This window comes from Phacochoerus africanus, chromosome 2 (genome assembly GCF_016906955.1).
Source record: "Phacochoerus africanus isolate WHEZ1 chromosome 2, ROS_Pafr_v1, whole genome shotgun sequence".
NCBI lineage: Eukaryota > Metazoa > Chordata > Mammalia > Artiodactyla > Suidae > Phacochoerus > Phacochoerus africanus.
Window position 1 is genome coordinate 56,813,414 of NC_062545.1, and position 17,394 is coordinate 56,830,807.

At 35.6% G+C, this 17,394-nt stretch overlaps 1 protein-coding gene across 2 annotated transcripts in view; it reads right to left on the reverse strand.

Moving 5' to 3' along the window:
- RNGTT (RNA guanylyltransferase and 5'-phosphatase) overlaps positions 1-17,394 on the reverse strand; it is a 205,861-nt gene that overhangs the window by 24,687 nt on the left and 163,780 nt on the right. Inside the window, exon 15 of one of the 2 annotated variants that reach the window (XM_047760913.1) lies at positions 14,937-15,061. The exons of the other annotated variant lie outside the window; for it this stretch is intronic. Coding sequence (XP_047616869.1) covers positions 15,029-15,061 — 33 coding nt within the window. The 3' untranslated portion in view covers positions 14,937-15,028. Of the gene's footprint in view, positions 1-14,936; positions 15,062-17,394 lie in introns of those variants that run through there. 2 annotated transcript variants of the gene reach the window in all.

Consider the following 17,394-nt stretch of genomic DNA (forward strand, 5'->3'; position numbering starts at 1 on the left):
TGGTGTTAGTTATCTGTCCACTCTATCACAATTCCTCACATGAAAGAAAAACGTACAAAGAAAGCATATCGGAAGATCCTAATAATCTGGATCCCAAGGTGTTAAAAGAATAAGGCGTCTGTTTGTAATGGCTCATTAATGCCTTGGGGAAGGAAGAATGGGGGTAGAAGGAAACAACATTTTTAAACTAATTTTTATAAGCCTAGTATTGTGCTGGGTACTTTATCCACACTACCCTATAGAATTCACACAGTAATTCTAAGAAGCAGGTTCTGTCATTCCCATTTTATAGATGTAAAACCAAGGTACATTAATTAGATGAAAATCTCACCAGATTTGTCTGGTTCTGAAGTTTATCCTAAGCTTCAGGGATTGCTTTTCATTGGAATGGCAAATCATCTTTGTGCATTTTAATAGATTCATGAAAAAAATTTCCATAAAGATTTCTAAAAGCTAATTATGAAAGTTAATCCCACACCCCATAAAAGCCATAAACATGTCTCACACACTAGCCTGCCACATTTCTCACAATTAAATCTCAGCAAAAAAGCACAGGAGCCAAAATAAACCAAAAAACTGAAGGGTTTTATTCTTTTGGATAAAATATACTTTTTCTCTAAGCTGCCAGATTTCTCTATTGGTTACATAGCATGAGCAATTTTCTCACAGGAAATCTCTTGTATTTATAGCAGTTAATTACTCTCTAGAATTATGATTGTCATATGTATGTGGATGGGTTTGGATTCAATTTTGTCAAAAGCTGGGAAATTAATTCATGCCTCATCCCATGCAAGCTTTATGTTTTAAGAGATTAAAAGCCACTGCAAAGACCTATTACCAGGGAATTGCTGATGACTACCCTTAATTTAAAAATCCATTAATCTACCTTTTTTTTGGATAATATAATTTCTAAGACAGTTTGTTGGCTATGCTAAGTTCAATGTTCCACCTAATTGCTAGGGAAATATCTGTTTATAGGAAATAATAGTTTTATGCTTTAAAGTTTAGACCGAAAAAAAAATTCTTATATTTTAATCATAAATGCACTGAATTAAGAGATAAAAACAGAAGATTCCAGCAAATAAGATGCTCACTAGCTTTATGTACCAAAAAGCTACAATATGCTATTTACTACACAATAACTGTTTTCTCTCAAGAGAGGAATGTAAGCAACATTTTGAAAACTTCATTTTGTTGAAATATATACCCGTCTGCTGAGCTTCTTATTTTGTACCAGCAAAAGTGAATTATGCTACTTTCGCTACTGTCAAACAAAAAAACATTTAAATGATTACCAATTCTGACATTGGCTCCAATTTTTTCAGCTGAATATGGTAATACATTTCAAAAATGATGTCAAGGCTGCCACTTTACTACAGCAAAATATTAAAACAGACTTTTGGTATCATCGTCATATTGTCATCTTTCTCTGAGGAAAAATATTGGGAACACTTTTTATTTTAGAAGAGGTGACATCTACTTCTTAATCTATACTGAGTCCCTCTGAAGCACGTGATACTATTATAATAAAGATCTCCAGCAGTTATGAGGCTTTTGCATAAGTAACCCTAAAAAGTTTAATAAGTTTCTAAGACCGCTCCTTAACACAAAGAGCACCTACTAGTCACATATTTCAGTTGACAGGATATATACTTTCTCGACTTGAAAGTATATATCCCGTATATATAAATGCACGTAAAAATATTTTTTTTAATATTTAAAAGTAAAGATAAATGCATGTAAAATCTTAAATACAGAAACCTAAGATTTCACAGGCAGTATATATCACTAACTGCCAGGTAAGTAACACAAATCATATGCCACTCCAGAAAGAAAAGATTATGTCTTCCCAGAAATTGGCCCATACCTCCCTTATGGCTCTCACTGCAGTCTTTGCTTCTGAGCTCTTTGAATACATATCTTAAGTTCCTAGAAAAGACAGACTTTTAATTTTCCACTTCTGAATCCCACCACATACTGAAAAACAGCTGGCACGTGGTAATGCTCAATCTATGTTTATTTGAATAAATGAATGTCTGATGATGAAGAGAAAGGACTTAATGAGACAGCAGTCACACTGGGGGCCAGACACTGTTCTAGGTGCTTCACAGGCATTCGCAACTTGCTGTTAGTTTTCTCTTAGTATCCCCACTTACAGATAAGGAAACTGAGGCATGGACAGAACAAACTGCTTGCCCCTACTCATCCAACCCCTTCATGCCCTTCAATCCTGGGCTTAAAAGGGACCACATTAGGGAGGTCTTCCCAACCATGAGATAAGGCTATATATGCTTGCCCTCCATCCAAATAACTCCTTTATTTTCCCCAGCATTGTGGTCATCACTGTTGAAGAACTTATTTAATCAGTGGTCTTGTCTATTACATAGCAAACTCCATGAAGGCAGGACCATGTTAGTCTTATTCACTGCTTTCATCCCAGTGCCTACCAAAGTGCTTGTCACGTAAACGGTACCTAATATATTTAAGTTTAATGACTGAGTGATGCAGGTGGCTATTAAATGTTTATTTAAAGAGTAGGTAAAAAAAAAAAAAACATTCCTGTCTTGGCACAGTGGAAATGAATCTGACTAGAAACCATGAGGTTTCAGGTTCTAACCCTGGCCTCGCTCAGTGGGTTAAAGATCTGGCATTGCCATGAGCTGTGGTGTAAGTCGCAGACGCAGCTCGGTTATCCAGAGGAACACACAACACACAGATCTGGTGTTGCTGCGGCCTAGCCTGGCAGCTACAGCTCTGATCGGACCCCTAGCCTGGGAAGCTCCATATGCCATGGGTGTGGCCCTAAGGGAAAAAAAAAAAAAAAAGAGCAAATCTGAAGTGATACTGAAGTAGTCAATGTAACTGCCCCGTAGGCATCTGAAGATTCAAACCGAAGTTGAAGAGAAGAATGAGGATGAGAGGTGAAGATTCAAGGGTCATTCAGACTATTAACGCATAGTTAAAAATGATTACAACAAAACCGTGGCATTACGGCTGACCCATTTCTGAACACATATTACTTGTATATTCAGGAGAACCCAACATTACATGTTATGATCCCCCCAAATAAAAATCCAGAAAGGGGCCTTAATTGTCAAATGAATTAAGATGAAACCATTCTTTAAGAGGCTCCTTTAATAATAATATAATGCTTCTAGGAGAGTGCCAGGGATCTGCTATTGGCATATTTCTAGATGGGTAGAAAAGCCCCCAGCTTATATTAAAGCCACTGTGGGTTTTCTTTAAGATGACCACGGTGAAGCTGAACTATACGGCTACCAGGATCAGACACCAGAAGTACTCAGGCATGAACTCTGCATTGTGGGTTCAAGCAAAGTGTCTAAATCTGCACATGGACCTAAAAGAAGCATATGGATTGTAAAGCATTCCACACTGCTGCTGCGACAACACACAAGAAAAGCCCTGCAAAGCACTGACTGACAAGAGAATAGAAGGCAGAACTGGTTCAGTCACTTTGCTTGAGAAACGTGAAGATACACATGTGTTTGGGGGAAAGTATTTTAAATTTCAAACCTGTTTTACATCACTTGGTATAGCTGTGAGTAGCAGAGACAGAGACATCAACTACTGCCACAGTGAAGAAAGGGAGACAATGGGGAAAGGCAGCAGCAGGCTCGCTGAGAAAAGAAAGCACCACAAATGAAAGAACATCATTTCTGAGCAGAATTGTTTATGCTTTTTGCCTTCTTGGCTATATTCACATTTACACAGCCAGTAAGCAGAATCACATTCAAATATTTAGGATCACGAGAGCAACGTACATAATTAAAAGAAATAAAGGGTAAGTCTGCAAGACCCTTCTAGCAAACAAAACATTACCAGCAGTGTAGCACTGTCTTCCCAAAAACATGGCAGATTTAACACCTCCTTATTAAAAAAAGAGAAAACAGGGACACAATTGCCAGTGAATGAAATACTACACTATTCCAGGGAGATGTAGAGACATCTTTAGGCCCACCAGTCAAAGGTAATGGATGTATACAATTGTGTGCCAATTAAGGTTACTGACATAACAAGTCTGGTCACCTAGTTTTCCCTAGAAATTCTGCCACTTCCAAAGTTATTGAACACCCCCCCCCCAAAAAAAAAGGAAGTAGCAAGAAATGAACCACCAGGATTTGACTTTGAGGAGTAATAGCGGACGGCAAATCACTGACCCCAAAGCATAGTAATCTTGGTCCACTTTCTGAGGCAGTAACTGGCTTAAGAGATACTAACATTTCCTGAGGTCATTGCTTTACTAAAAACCACAAACAGCCTAAGATAATACTCACAATTAAAGTTATATAAATTAGAGAACATTTCAAGAAGGCAGAGATACTTCTAATATATCAAAGGAAAATATTAACATAAATCCTTGCTTAGACAAGTTATATGGGAAATATTTCATTAAATGATGATGATGATGCCCTTTGCTATCTTATGTTTCCATAGAGCTTGCACTTTTCAATGCACTGTTGCATGAGCTGACTTCCCTTGAAACACTTGATTAATATCTCTAATGGAAAATTTAAGTTAGCAATATTTACACAAAAACAGTGTTGTTAAGGACAAAGAGAGTGGGCTTAGAGAGTCAGAAAAATCTGGGTTCCAATCCCAATTATATCATTTACTGATTGCATGACCATGGGCAAGTTATTAAACCTCTGTGTCTCAATATTTTCATCTGTAAATACAAGCGGTATTTACTTTAAGGCTGCTATAAATATTAGAAAGTATAATTTGTCCTGAGCACATAATATATGCTCAATAAAAATTATTTCTTTTATTTCTATATCCAGTACAAAGTTATATGTTACCATTCCATTTATGCCAGAGCTGTTTTTTTAAATTATCACTGATCTTAACAAAAACATCTAACTTTGGAAATAATGTCAAAAGTTGTTATTTCCAAAGGGAAGAAAGAACACATACTGAATCAGAAACATGCAGATTCCATTATTGGGTAGTATATTGCTAGAGTACAAGTTTCTGCTTCCAGATTACCATGCAGACACTGAAATGTTTAATGAAAATGATACACTATAGGAAATGAATTTTTAGATTTATGTATTATTTATAAATAAGTATTATTTATTTTTAACTCAATAGAATCCTGACGGTATGTTTTTAAAGTCACAATTTTGAAGATAATTCTCTAAAGAAAATGAATGAAACAACAGAGGATAATTATCACCTCTATGGGGAAAAAAGGTGTAATGAACTGATTTCTTTCTCACAATAAAAATCTGTAATGAACAAACTTGAACAAATCAATCTATTGTCTTTTTCTAGAATATAACTCTCCCGTGAAAACTAAGTCTAACAGGCTGGGGCTTGATCTTAACTTCTCAAGACATACAAAAAGAGATGAAAATAACTGAAATAACAACTACGGAAAGGCAAGATCTTCTGAGACTTGAACTGTCAGATTCAAAAGTACAACTAGTCACATTAAGAAAGGTTCTCCAGTGCACTCACTTCCTGTCACAAATAATAGTTCAACATGAGTGGCAACAGAACGTCAGAAAAAAACAAATAGAAACATTAATTTGAATTATTTTTATATTAGTTCTGCTTTTTTGTTTCTCTTAGAAGCAAATACTTCAAATAATATGAAATACTAAAATAAAAATATTTTACTATCTGACAGTTACGACTTTAGGAACCCAGGACTCTTGTCATTGTCCACGGCAGTGAGCATTATTACTAGTTTCTTTAGCTGAGCCTAAAGAAGCCATCTGAAATACTGATATGAAGCACCAAGAAAATGTCAGTTCTTAACGCTGAGTTTGGTTCTTACCTAAACTTTTGATGCTAAAAAGTATTAGCACGCTGCCCCCATTCCAAATTAGAAAATCTTTTTCTTTTTTCTTTTTTTTTTTTTTGTCTTTTTGTGTCTGCACCCCTGATATATGGAGGTTCCCAGGCTAGGGGTTGTTGAATTGGAGCTGGCCTACACCACAGCCACAGCAATTCAGGATCCGAGCCTCGTCTTCGACCTACACCACAGCTCATGGCAATGCCAGTTCCTTAACCCACTGAGCAAGGCCAGGGATCAAACCCAAATCCTCATGGATACTAGTCAGGTTCATTAACTGCTGAGCCACGATGGGAACTCCTAAATTAGAAATTCTTAAAGTGATCTGTACAATCTTGCTGTTGTTAGTATGTTTGTTTGTTTTTAATTCTCTAACACCAATTTACCTCTTCAACCATATCTAGTATTACTTACTTAACATAAACTTTTGCTCTTATATCCCAGGCAAAACTTTTTTTGGCCACGTCCATGTCATGTGGAAGTTCCCAGGCCAGAGACTGAACCTGTACCACAGCAGTGACCCAAGCCGCTGAAGTGATAACAACGGACCCTTAACCTCCTGTGCCACAAAAGAACTCCCCAAGGCAAGTTTTTATAGCTCTTCGCACTTTGCATCTTCTGTTTCTTAAAGTACCTGTCATCTTCCTAGACCTACAGAAGGTAAACAGAAGGACAAAGTCTCAATCTCTTTCTCTCTGACACACAGACACACACACACACACACCCTACTATTCACCTAACTGGTAGGACAATATAGTTCTTATTTCCTTTGTGAAACACACTTCAACTGCCCCAGTCCATAGTTCTTCCTCAGTTTTTGACATGTATAGCTAATTCCAAGCATCTGACACATTGCATCCCACCTTGTGTTGTCAATTACTTTTTTACCAAGAGATTTCTTCCATCTCACCAATCAGATTAGAAGTTGGGGGCAGACAGAGTATCTTATTAATCTTTATATTCCTGTCTTCGTTTTATACATATACAATTAATCGATGTTTCTTTTTGACCTGCAGATAAGTTGTGAGATACAGAATGGATAAAAGAATGGTATGTAGAGTCAAAGGAACAGGGAATTGTAAACGTTAGAGAGGAGTGGAAGTTAGGGAAAATAAGGATACAGGAGCATGGAAAAGACTGATGAAAAAAAATTACATGTGCTACAGAAGATAATAGGAAGCCACTCTTGGCGAGATATATATATATATATATATATACATACATATATTCTTTTGTCTTTTTAGGGCCGCACCCTCAGCATATGGAGGTTCCCAGACTAGGGGTTGAATTGTAGATGCAGCTGCTGGCCTATGCCACAGCCACAGCCACGCCAGATCCTTAACCCACTGAGCAAGGCCAGGGATCAAACCCACGTCCTCATGGATACTAGTCGGGTTCATTAACCACTGAGCCATGACAAGAACTCTGATACTTTTTAAATAAAAATAATTTTTTAAAAAGCAAACTGATGCAGAATAAACTTATAAAAGGTTGTGAGGGCCGGAAATAGGAAACTGAATTTACTCTAGAGAGTGTCAAGGCACCTAAAATAGAGACTATCAAGGAATAGAAGATTTGGAGGAAGAAAGTAATGTGGATTTACCTCAAGTCAGTCCCTCAAAAGAGGTGGCTGTCACTTGTCCTAGCCAACAGAACTGAGAGAAGGAGAGAACTGGCCTCAAGAAGACTGATCTATTAAGGACATTTAGGAGTTCACTAAGAATGAGAAGAATTCAAAAGAACAGACTTGTCTTAACTTCTTTTTCCCAAAATATAATTTTTCATAATTTTCATTAATTTAATAAATCATTCAGGCCAGTAAAGGCATCTGAAAATCCTCAACAGACTTGTGATTTTTTTTTTTTTAATTGTGGATAAAAATGAGCCCTATGAGAGCATGGAAGTCTCTATCTTTTAATCAGGTACAAGAGAATGGACTAGTTCATCACTGGTAGTAACTTACCCTTGCCAATATAATTTCTACCTTTTCCTTGTATGGCTCCATCTCACTCCAGAAGTAGCCACTTTGTGACACCTAATGACCTATATTATATGCATGTTACCTTATTTCATTCATCCTTTTGCTAAACCATAACCACCCTGAGAACACCTCCTTGCTTATTTTCACCATCACTGCCTTTTACATCATTCGGTTACCCTTGTGCTATGCAACCAACCTACTCATCCTGAAACTTAGAAAACATCTGTTCCTTCTCCATGCAATGCTGCTATAGTTCCTTCTGTGGCTAAAATCAGCCCTGAGTCATCAAAATGCCTCCAAGATACACTGATCTTGAAAAACATCAAAATGCTTTAATTCCAGCTATGCTCACAAGGCATACTCAACACTGAGCCAGAAAATGAGAAACTTTTTTTTTTTCATTTTTTTTTTTTAATGTATCTAGCAAAACTACCACACCTGGTTGGGAAGAAAACAAAAACAAAAAACACCAACCTCAACTATTCTCTCTGAGCTAATCAGAGCACACAAAGTCCTCAGGTGTTTTGTTTATACGTTTGATTTCTTCACAGCTGGTTCCTTCTCAAAGAAATAGATATCTAGAGACTATTTCAAATTAATAGCATATAATACTTTCACCAAATCTCTTAGATATGAAGAATTAATAAAGGTAAAATAAAAAGCATTTAATATAAAAGGTAATAAAAACAACAAGGAGGGTTGGCCCTTCCAAAAAAATGATGGCTAAGGAGAAATACACAACACAGTAAGTTCAAAATAGATGCTCTGGGAACAAAATGAAAATACTCCATAACTATATCAGAAGATATTATAATTAGAAGCCTTTTATTATCTCAGAGATTCACAAATGTTCCCAATATAAGAACTCTCAGCTCTTACTATTAACAACTTAGTCATCAACAATGACTAAGTAGCAGAGGTAAGATTATAACTTTATACTACCATTCCTTTATATGTAAATAAACCACAATGATTCTATCTTGATCCTTGCAGTAGAACCACTTCTCCTTTGGTCAAGTCATTTAGTCTAATCCATGTCTTAACTAGTAACATGTCAATTACAGGGATAATTTTGGCCTGCTATACAAACAAAACTCAGAAGGGCTTCAAGATATATATGAAAATGCCACATAAATAGTAACTAGTACACTAAATAAGTATACACTAAAATAATTCTCCACAGGAGGCAATATAATGTAAACTACCTGTTGGCATTGTAACCTTCGGTTTGTCACTCAGCCTTTTATGTCTTCCTGATCTGTAAAACTGAAAACTGAAAACTTGTAAAGTACCTACACTTTACAAGCTGTCTGAGAATTAATTAAAACAGTGCCTAGCACTTGGTGCTCAACAAATGGTGGCTATAATATTTATATTTAGTATCACCTGATAATGTTACTAACTGAACTTCGCATGCTTTTGGTTTAAACAATATGTTATCCCATTTTCCTTTTTCATGTTTTCAAATACTGACAAGGAAGAAAAAAAGATGAGATATCCAAAGAGATATCAATACGGTTGTAATATTTGAGGATAAAATGAAAAAATATATTATACATGAGGGGTACATTTAATTTAAATTTTTTTTTTCTTTTAAGGCTGTACCTATAGTATATGGAGGTTCCCAGGCTAGCCGCTGAATCAGAGCTGCATCAGCTGGCCTACACCACAGCCACAGCAACGCAGGATCTGAGCCTCGTCTGCAATGTACACCACAGGTCATGGCAATGCCAGATCCTTAACCCACTGAGCGAGGCCAGGGATTGAACCCACATCCTCATGAATGCTAGTTGGGTTCATTAACCACTGAGCCACAACGAGAACTCCCAACTTAAATATCCTTTTATACTATTTGTTTTTCAAAGCCTTAGCCTCCTTTGACAAAAAGGTTTATACAAAATTACTTTCCACTAGAAAACTGATTTTATGAGTTAAGACTTAGAAAGTTGAATCTGATTCTAAAGCACTGCAACTTATTGAAAGGAACCTCTGGACAGTCAAATAACCTAACATGTCGTTTTATGTGTCTATCCCACAAAAACTCTGAATAGATTGATTTTTTTTAAAAAAAGACTGTATATATAATTATATTCACTGATAATATTATGACTATTATCAGACTTAAATCTTCACAGAGAACAGAAGTATTTTAATATCATAAAGAACATATTATTGGAGTTCCCGTCATGGTGCAGTGGTTAATGAATCCGACTAGGAACCATGAGGTTGTGGGTTTGATCCCTGGCCTTGCTCAGTGGGTTAAGGATCTGGCGTTGCCCTGAGCTGTGGTGTAGGTCGCAGACGCAGCTCAGATCCCACATTGCTGTGGCTCTGGTGTAGGCCAGTAGCTACAGCTCCGATTAGACCCCTAGCCTGGGAACCTCCATATGCCGTGGAAGCGGCCCTAGAAAAAGGCAAAAAGACAAAAAAAAAGAAAAAAAAAGAAAAAAGGAAAGAACACATTATCTTAGCAGATGAATGATCACATGTGAAGGTATTTATTGGGTACCACAAATGTTCTGATCGGATGACACTATAGGAAGAATTTAAAATTAGTATTTAAAATATTTTAGTAAAACTGTAAATATCCAAATGGTGACTTGTATTTGCAAGGTTAAACTTAAATTTATAATGATTTCTTCAAACCATTATACTCTTATATTTCATTGCATTTAGTATAGTTTGAATTTCCTGAACTCCAAATCTGTCATTTTTACTTATTGGCAAATAATTATATAGACAGTGAAATACTGGGATAAGAAAAAAACAAACATCTACCTCATTATTTAGAAAAAACCATTTCAAGAGACAGATTTATGTGACTACATTTTTAAATTTCTGTTTTAAACAATTAAGGATCCCTCCTACCCACACCCCGAGGTATACATTTGGGACAGAAATCACTTAATAGTCTCAAACTTCTGAAGATGTTCAAGGTAGCCAGTTCAAGGCCAATTACAAATCATTGGCAACATTAATGGTCTGGTGTTATCTAGTCTCAGAGTTTCAGTTTGTTACTCTTCTCCAAGAGTCAACAAAGAGAACACCAGTCTGGAGCTTTCCTAATACCTGCGTCACAGCCATGGGACACCTGAAATGGGTCTTTGCAGCTGCCTCTGCCTTGTGAGGACCGGACAGGTCTGGAACTGTGTTTTCAAACTTTATGAGGCAAGAGCATGAGTAAATATTTCTTCTTACCTATTTGCTGGAGAAATTATTTTTCTCCTTTTGTGGGAAGAAAGTGAAATATATAACTTCTAGATGTCTAATATATAATCCAGATCAGAAACTCTGGCATTTGTCAGAAACATGACTTTAACAATAGTCATTTTAGAGATAACCTTTTATATGTACATGTTATCAATGCCTTCGAAATTCTTTTTAGAAGTAAAATATTTGTAGGGGAAAAAAACTCAGGATAAAAAATAACATTCATTTCCTTTCACCAAAATAGGATGTTCACTGCATTATAAATACTTTAGCATTGATACAATTTGCTTTTTTGAGAACATCTCCAAATTACAAAAAAAGAATTTAATCTTTTTCTCTCCAAACCACATTTAACAAGAACACAGCTTGATATGATAAATCTGGTTTTAAAAAAAAAACTAGAATATGCTAAAATGATTTCTAATATTTTTCTATAAATGTCTCACTCAAGAGAGATTGAAAGTAATTGGAATTTCCAGCTAAGAAAAATGCTAACTTTCTTAATTGGAAAATAATTTGAGGACTATAATTAAAATGTTCTCAGAATAATGTATTCACAAAATCTACATTTCAAATAAAGCTACTGATGTTAATAACAATTTACAACCATAATCTTAAATTAGAAAATAAAATTAATTTATAGTGCCTCAAAGATATCCCAACTCAAGATGTAACAGAGATCAGAAAACAAAGTTTTAAGGCAGTAAATATACATGCAATTAGAACCAGAGTTTTAAATACTCTGACAAACTTCACAGGTAAATCTTGATAGTTTAAAAACAAAAAACAAAACAAAAAAACAAGCTCCAAGGAATATAGAACAGATTTTTGTTGCCACAAGCAGGGGGTGAGGGTGGGAGAGAAATGGATGAAGGGGGGTGAAAGGGTACATGTTTTCAGTTAGAAGACAGATAAGTTCTGAGGATGTAATGTAATAGCAGAGTGACTGTAGTTAATAATACTGTACTGCCTATTTGAAAATTGATAAAGAGTAGGTCTTAAGAGTTCTCATCACAAGAAAAAACTGTTTTGTAACTATGTAGGGGGATGGATGTTAAGTAGACTTACTGGGATGATCCTTTTGCAATGTTTGCAATATTGGATCATTATGTTGTACATCTGAAACAAACACAATGTTATATATTAACTACACCTCAATTTAAAAAAAAAAAAAAAAAGGACTTTCGCTCATGGCTCCAAGGGTTAAGTGCTGTCACTGCTGTGGCTCTGGTTACAGGTTTGATCCCTGACCTGGGAACTTTCCCATGCTGTTGGGTATACCCCTCAAAACAACAACAGCAACAACGCACTTGGTTTTCTGAGCATTCTTCAATAATGTTAACAAATACTCATTTAGTGTTTTTAGGTCTTGGACACTAGGCTAATTGCCAAAGATAGAGAGGTGCACAAGACACAGCCCAGCCCTGTGGGACTCATATTCTTGTAGATAAGTTAAGGACGGGAAGATAAGAATTCTAAAACTGAAAGTGACTCTAGGCTGAAGTGTTATCTCAGTTTTGGCAACAACACTGCCAAAAGTACCTTGGTAAAAATGGCACAAAAACTACTACTATTGAATACTTTTTGGAATCCTAAGTCTGCAGCTACTATGTGACCTGGTAGTAACAAACAATGTGTGATTTTTAACATCCAGAAAGTTAGCAATATGGGCTCACTAGAGAGCCCAGCAGTGGCCCTAAAGCTCTCTGTCAGTAAATGTGCAGGATAAAATGCTGTCAGCAACTAAATAGCTATTGCATAGAAGTAGAGAGGGTTTTGGCTTTCATGACAGTTAGTGAGTTGTTGTTGTTGTTGTTGTTTTTAAAGCTTCTTTCACTTTTTGAGTCTACTTTCAACAAAGAAATAACCATGCCCGCCTTTATTACTGCTATGAGACACTGAAAATTTGCCTCTTCCCTTACAGTACAGAAAACTGAGCTGGTAGTCATTAATATGTCACACAAATCTAGATCTGCTTCATTGCTTTCTCTCAATTTCTCACTCACCTCCATTTTTTTTTTTTTTTTGTCTTTTTGCCATTTCTTGGGCCGCTCCTTCGGCATATGGAGGTTCCCAGGCTAGGGGTCTAATTGGAGCTGTAACCGCCAGCCTATGCCAGAGCCACAGCAGTGCAGGATGTGAGCCGCGTCTGCAACCCACACCACAGCTCACGGTAACGCCGAATCGTTAACCCACTGAGCAAGGGCAGGGATCAAACCCTCAACCTCATGGTTCCTAGTCGGATTTGTCAACCACTGCGCCACGATGGGAACTCCACTCACCTCCATTTTTTTTCTGCTTTTTTTTTAAATCCACAGGGATCTTACCTTTATTTTTTTCTCTATCCTCAAACCACATGAAATCATTTGGAAGATAAGAGTAGGTGTGGAGAGAAGGCTCCCTTCCATTCTTGAGAATTAGGGTTTTTTGGAAATAGAAAATAGCTATGCTTGGCTCCATAAAACATCTTACTTCACTTCTCATTTATCTTTTCCTATACTTTCTTCCTCTCTCTCCCCAGCAACTTTGACATCTCATCATTTTCTGCCCTTCCAGAGCCACTCCGAGGGCCATCATCAACTCAAGGGCAGGTAGGCTTCCTCACCATCACCTGCATAAATGTGGCTGACATAAGGCAGCAGTAGCTGGACAAGCAGTGTTTGCCCAACTGTGAGTCGTGACCCATATTCTAAGAGAGAGGTTAATTTAGTGGGTTGAGACCTGTATTTAAAAACTAAATCAATGGAAAAATAAATAGAACAGAATGGTAAATATAGTGGTTATATCACACTTACTTTAAAACTCTGGTTTATGTTGTGTGCGTATAGATATATGTATGTTTACTAGAACTCAAATACACTTGTCACATCCCTATAGGTCATGCTCAAAAGTTTGGAAGCCACTAAACTAGAATATTCCATTCTAGGGCTTGTATCTTTAGTTGATAGAATATTTCAGGTATTCTAGAGATTTAGAATATGCATGATAAACTTCTTTTACTAAAAATGTTGACCTACAAGCCATACATATTCTAAAACATCATTAGTCAGTAAACAAACCAAATGTTTTCCTAGTTTTTTTTCAATATTTCATGAGACCCAAATAAATACTTTAAGTTTAATTTACCCTGAAAATTAAAACTGACAAATTATTAGCTATTTAAAAAAATATTTTATGTAACAAATAAAAATCTAAGCTCAATAGACCTAAAAAGGGAAAATATTCTACTTTTTTAAGTTGAAAAAAGTCTGAGGGTACTGTTTGATGGATTTTCAAATATAATTTCAAAAATGAAGAAGAGATCATTATTTCTTTGCATCTATTGTGTATGCATATGAATACAAACATCAATCTTCTATTTCTTTGGCTGGAAATAGATTTTTTTAAATTGAAGCTTAGAAAGCTTAGAGTATGAGACTGTGACTAATGGCACCCAGTCCCTCAGCAGGGATAGAACCAGGCTCAGAGGCAGAGAAGAAATCAGCTGTACTGACTATAAAATAACTGCCTCAGAATACTGGTGATTTTCCTTACTTTCCACATATGGTGGCTGCATGGAATTCGTAGTTAAAATATAGAAGACATTTTTTAGCCATTCTGCAGTGTCAAAATGGGAACTGTATGTGACTCAGCCTCACAGCTTCACACACATCTTGGGCTGTCAGAACTGCAAGAGGCAACCAATACCAAGCCCTGCAGGGAGGGACAGCCCTGTGGCCTTGAGACTTTCCATAACAACCCTTGAGGTGATTAAAAGTGATGCTGACAGGCTTCAATCCTTCTTGCTTTTATGGATTCTGGCTGCTAAGAGCAGCCTCCAGAACTAGAAACCTATGAGAATAGCATTAAGATTTTTACTGGACTGTAAAATGCTTTAGAAAACAACATAGAATAAGAGTTATAAAATGTAAACTATTATTTAAACTTGACCATGTCTACAAAAATAAGGTATGAGTAATAAAGTACATATTCACTGAGTTAAGATAAAGGTATTATGCAAAGATATACAGAAATGCTCACTCCTCTGCTCCCCAGAAACTTCTGACAACCTGAAAGCATACAAATAGGAATTAAGTAAAATATTATTTAATCAAAACTTCCCTTTTTAATTTCAAAGACTACATGAAAAGATACTGAAACAACACTCTAAATCAGCTATACTGTAATTTTTAAAAAATTGTTTTAAAAGAAAACACACCTTAACTGCGAAAGGAAAGTGAACCCTGACTTAACTGTACAGTTTGGTACACTATTATTTTGAGAATAAAATGAGATGATACATGTGAAAAAGAAAAGATATAATGAATCATATCTCTTACTTAAGAAAACTCTAAGTCACATACAACACAGTATATTTAGAAACTTAATCTCAACAAAGTTGAAAGTTAGTCTTAGATGACTGGGAAATCTGCTTCCTTCGCAGCACTAAATTAACAGCTGTGCATGTGTGAGGCAATTCTTTTCTTACTCTGTATTACAACTTGTTATAAAATGGTCAGTGTTTTATTTAGTTTATTATATTTTAGGATAAAACAAGAGAATAATCATGCATGTTTAAAATTAAGTTCTTCAGATGACAAATTTCCCATGAAAACTTAAGAATAGAGCTTATTTGAAAAAAGAACCTTCCAATGACATATAGAAGATGTTAAGAGATAAAAAAGGTAAAGTTGGAATAACTTTCCCTAAAAATAATGAAACCTGAAACCAGCATGAAGATGTACTAGTCTAAGATTATAATGAAGTCCCATGGTTGTACATATTTGTATCTCCAAATTGGACAGAAAACTAAAACTAAAAGATGGTAATAATGAGAAGAGGAAGAAGGGGGAGACAGAAAGAGAGAAAGAATGTTTGCTTATACAAGTCATGCTATATGCTAATAATATGGATATCTATTGCTATGCGATAGCAAATTTCTGAACTCATTTAACACTTGTCCAAATATCTATCATCCTTTTTGTTTTCTTTTCCTCTTTCTTTAGCAATACAACTGTAAAATGCCTCTTTAACAAGCATAGCCTCTAATACCAAGCCACTCACTCTTAGTCCTGTGATGTTAATGAATGAGGATTCCTTTTCTTAAATATTCAAATGAACAACTTCCTAGCTTGATTTCTTAAAAAAAAAAATTCAAACCAATATTCTTTTAAGAAAAGCCAAAGTTTCCATTTATTAGAGGCAGTATCTGATGTCTATGCCATACAACATAGAACCGTTACATTTAATTTAATGGGAGAAAAATGAATGTAACAAATACTGGTATTTCATGGCCAAAAGAAGTCAGATGCAAGGCAAGGGGCAGACCTTAAATTCCTAGCCTAATTACAAGCATTTAAACTATAATTTTAAAAACTGTTTTCCAATTAACATAAAATTATAAACATTTTTATCAGGGATCTATATAGTATTTTCATAAGAACCACAGGAATTATAAAAGAACTTCAATAACTAATGAGGATAAGAATCCTTTTACAATATACAAGAGAAACCTTTCCCACAGCAACAGCAAAGGAAAAAGATGCCCTAAAATAATGGACTTTTTTCTACTGTGTTGATTATCTAGGCATAAAGAGTTCACAAAGGATTGACCTCTGTCACTGGGCTTGTTAGAAAGCGCCTGGATAAAGAAAATGTTACGTTAATGAATCAGGTAAGTGAAGGAAGAATCACTCTCATACATACACTTATATGTTTTTGAGACAACATGTAATACACACACACACACAAATTCTACCCTTCCTTAAATATATCAGATATAAGCCTCTCACTTTTTCATTATTTCAATTCTAACATGGAGAAACGGGATTTTCCAAACCAATGGACAGGAAAAAAAATTGGGCTTTCAGAAATATTTCTGCTGAAACTTATTAGGATTCCTGGCTATACTGCCGAACTCGGTGAACAGGATAGTGAGGGAGGTTTATGAAGAGAGAGTCTTGCCAACTCCACTTGTGTTCCAGCGATATTAAAAACAGAAGAAAAAAAAAAGTACCTGAATGCTTGTCATTATGTAGAGAATCAGAAAAGTCCAAAAGAGTCCACAACTCAAGATCTCTTATGTTAAAATAAGGGAGGCATTTAAAGAAGTGCTAATGTTACGACAACAAAAAAGATTTTTCATTTTAAAATGTCAATAATGTGACTACACTTCCTCAGTATTAAATCTTATATGTCCTATTTAGGCTCAGCATATCCTGAAAAATCTTTGTTTTTCAAAGCATAAAAATATGTCATATACGCAGGTGGAAATGGAATTCAAAATCACAACCCACAAATGAACATGAGAAAAATAACTAACAGAGCCAAGAAAACAAAAGTGAAGAAAAATCAGAAAACTAAAAAAAAATATATATATATTTATTTATTTTGTCATCTTAGG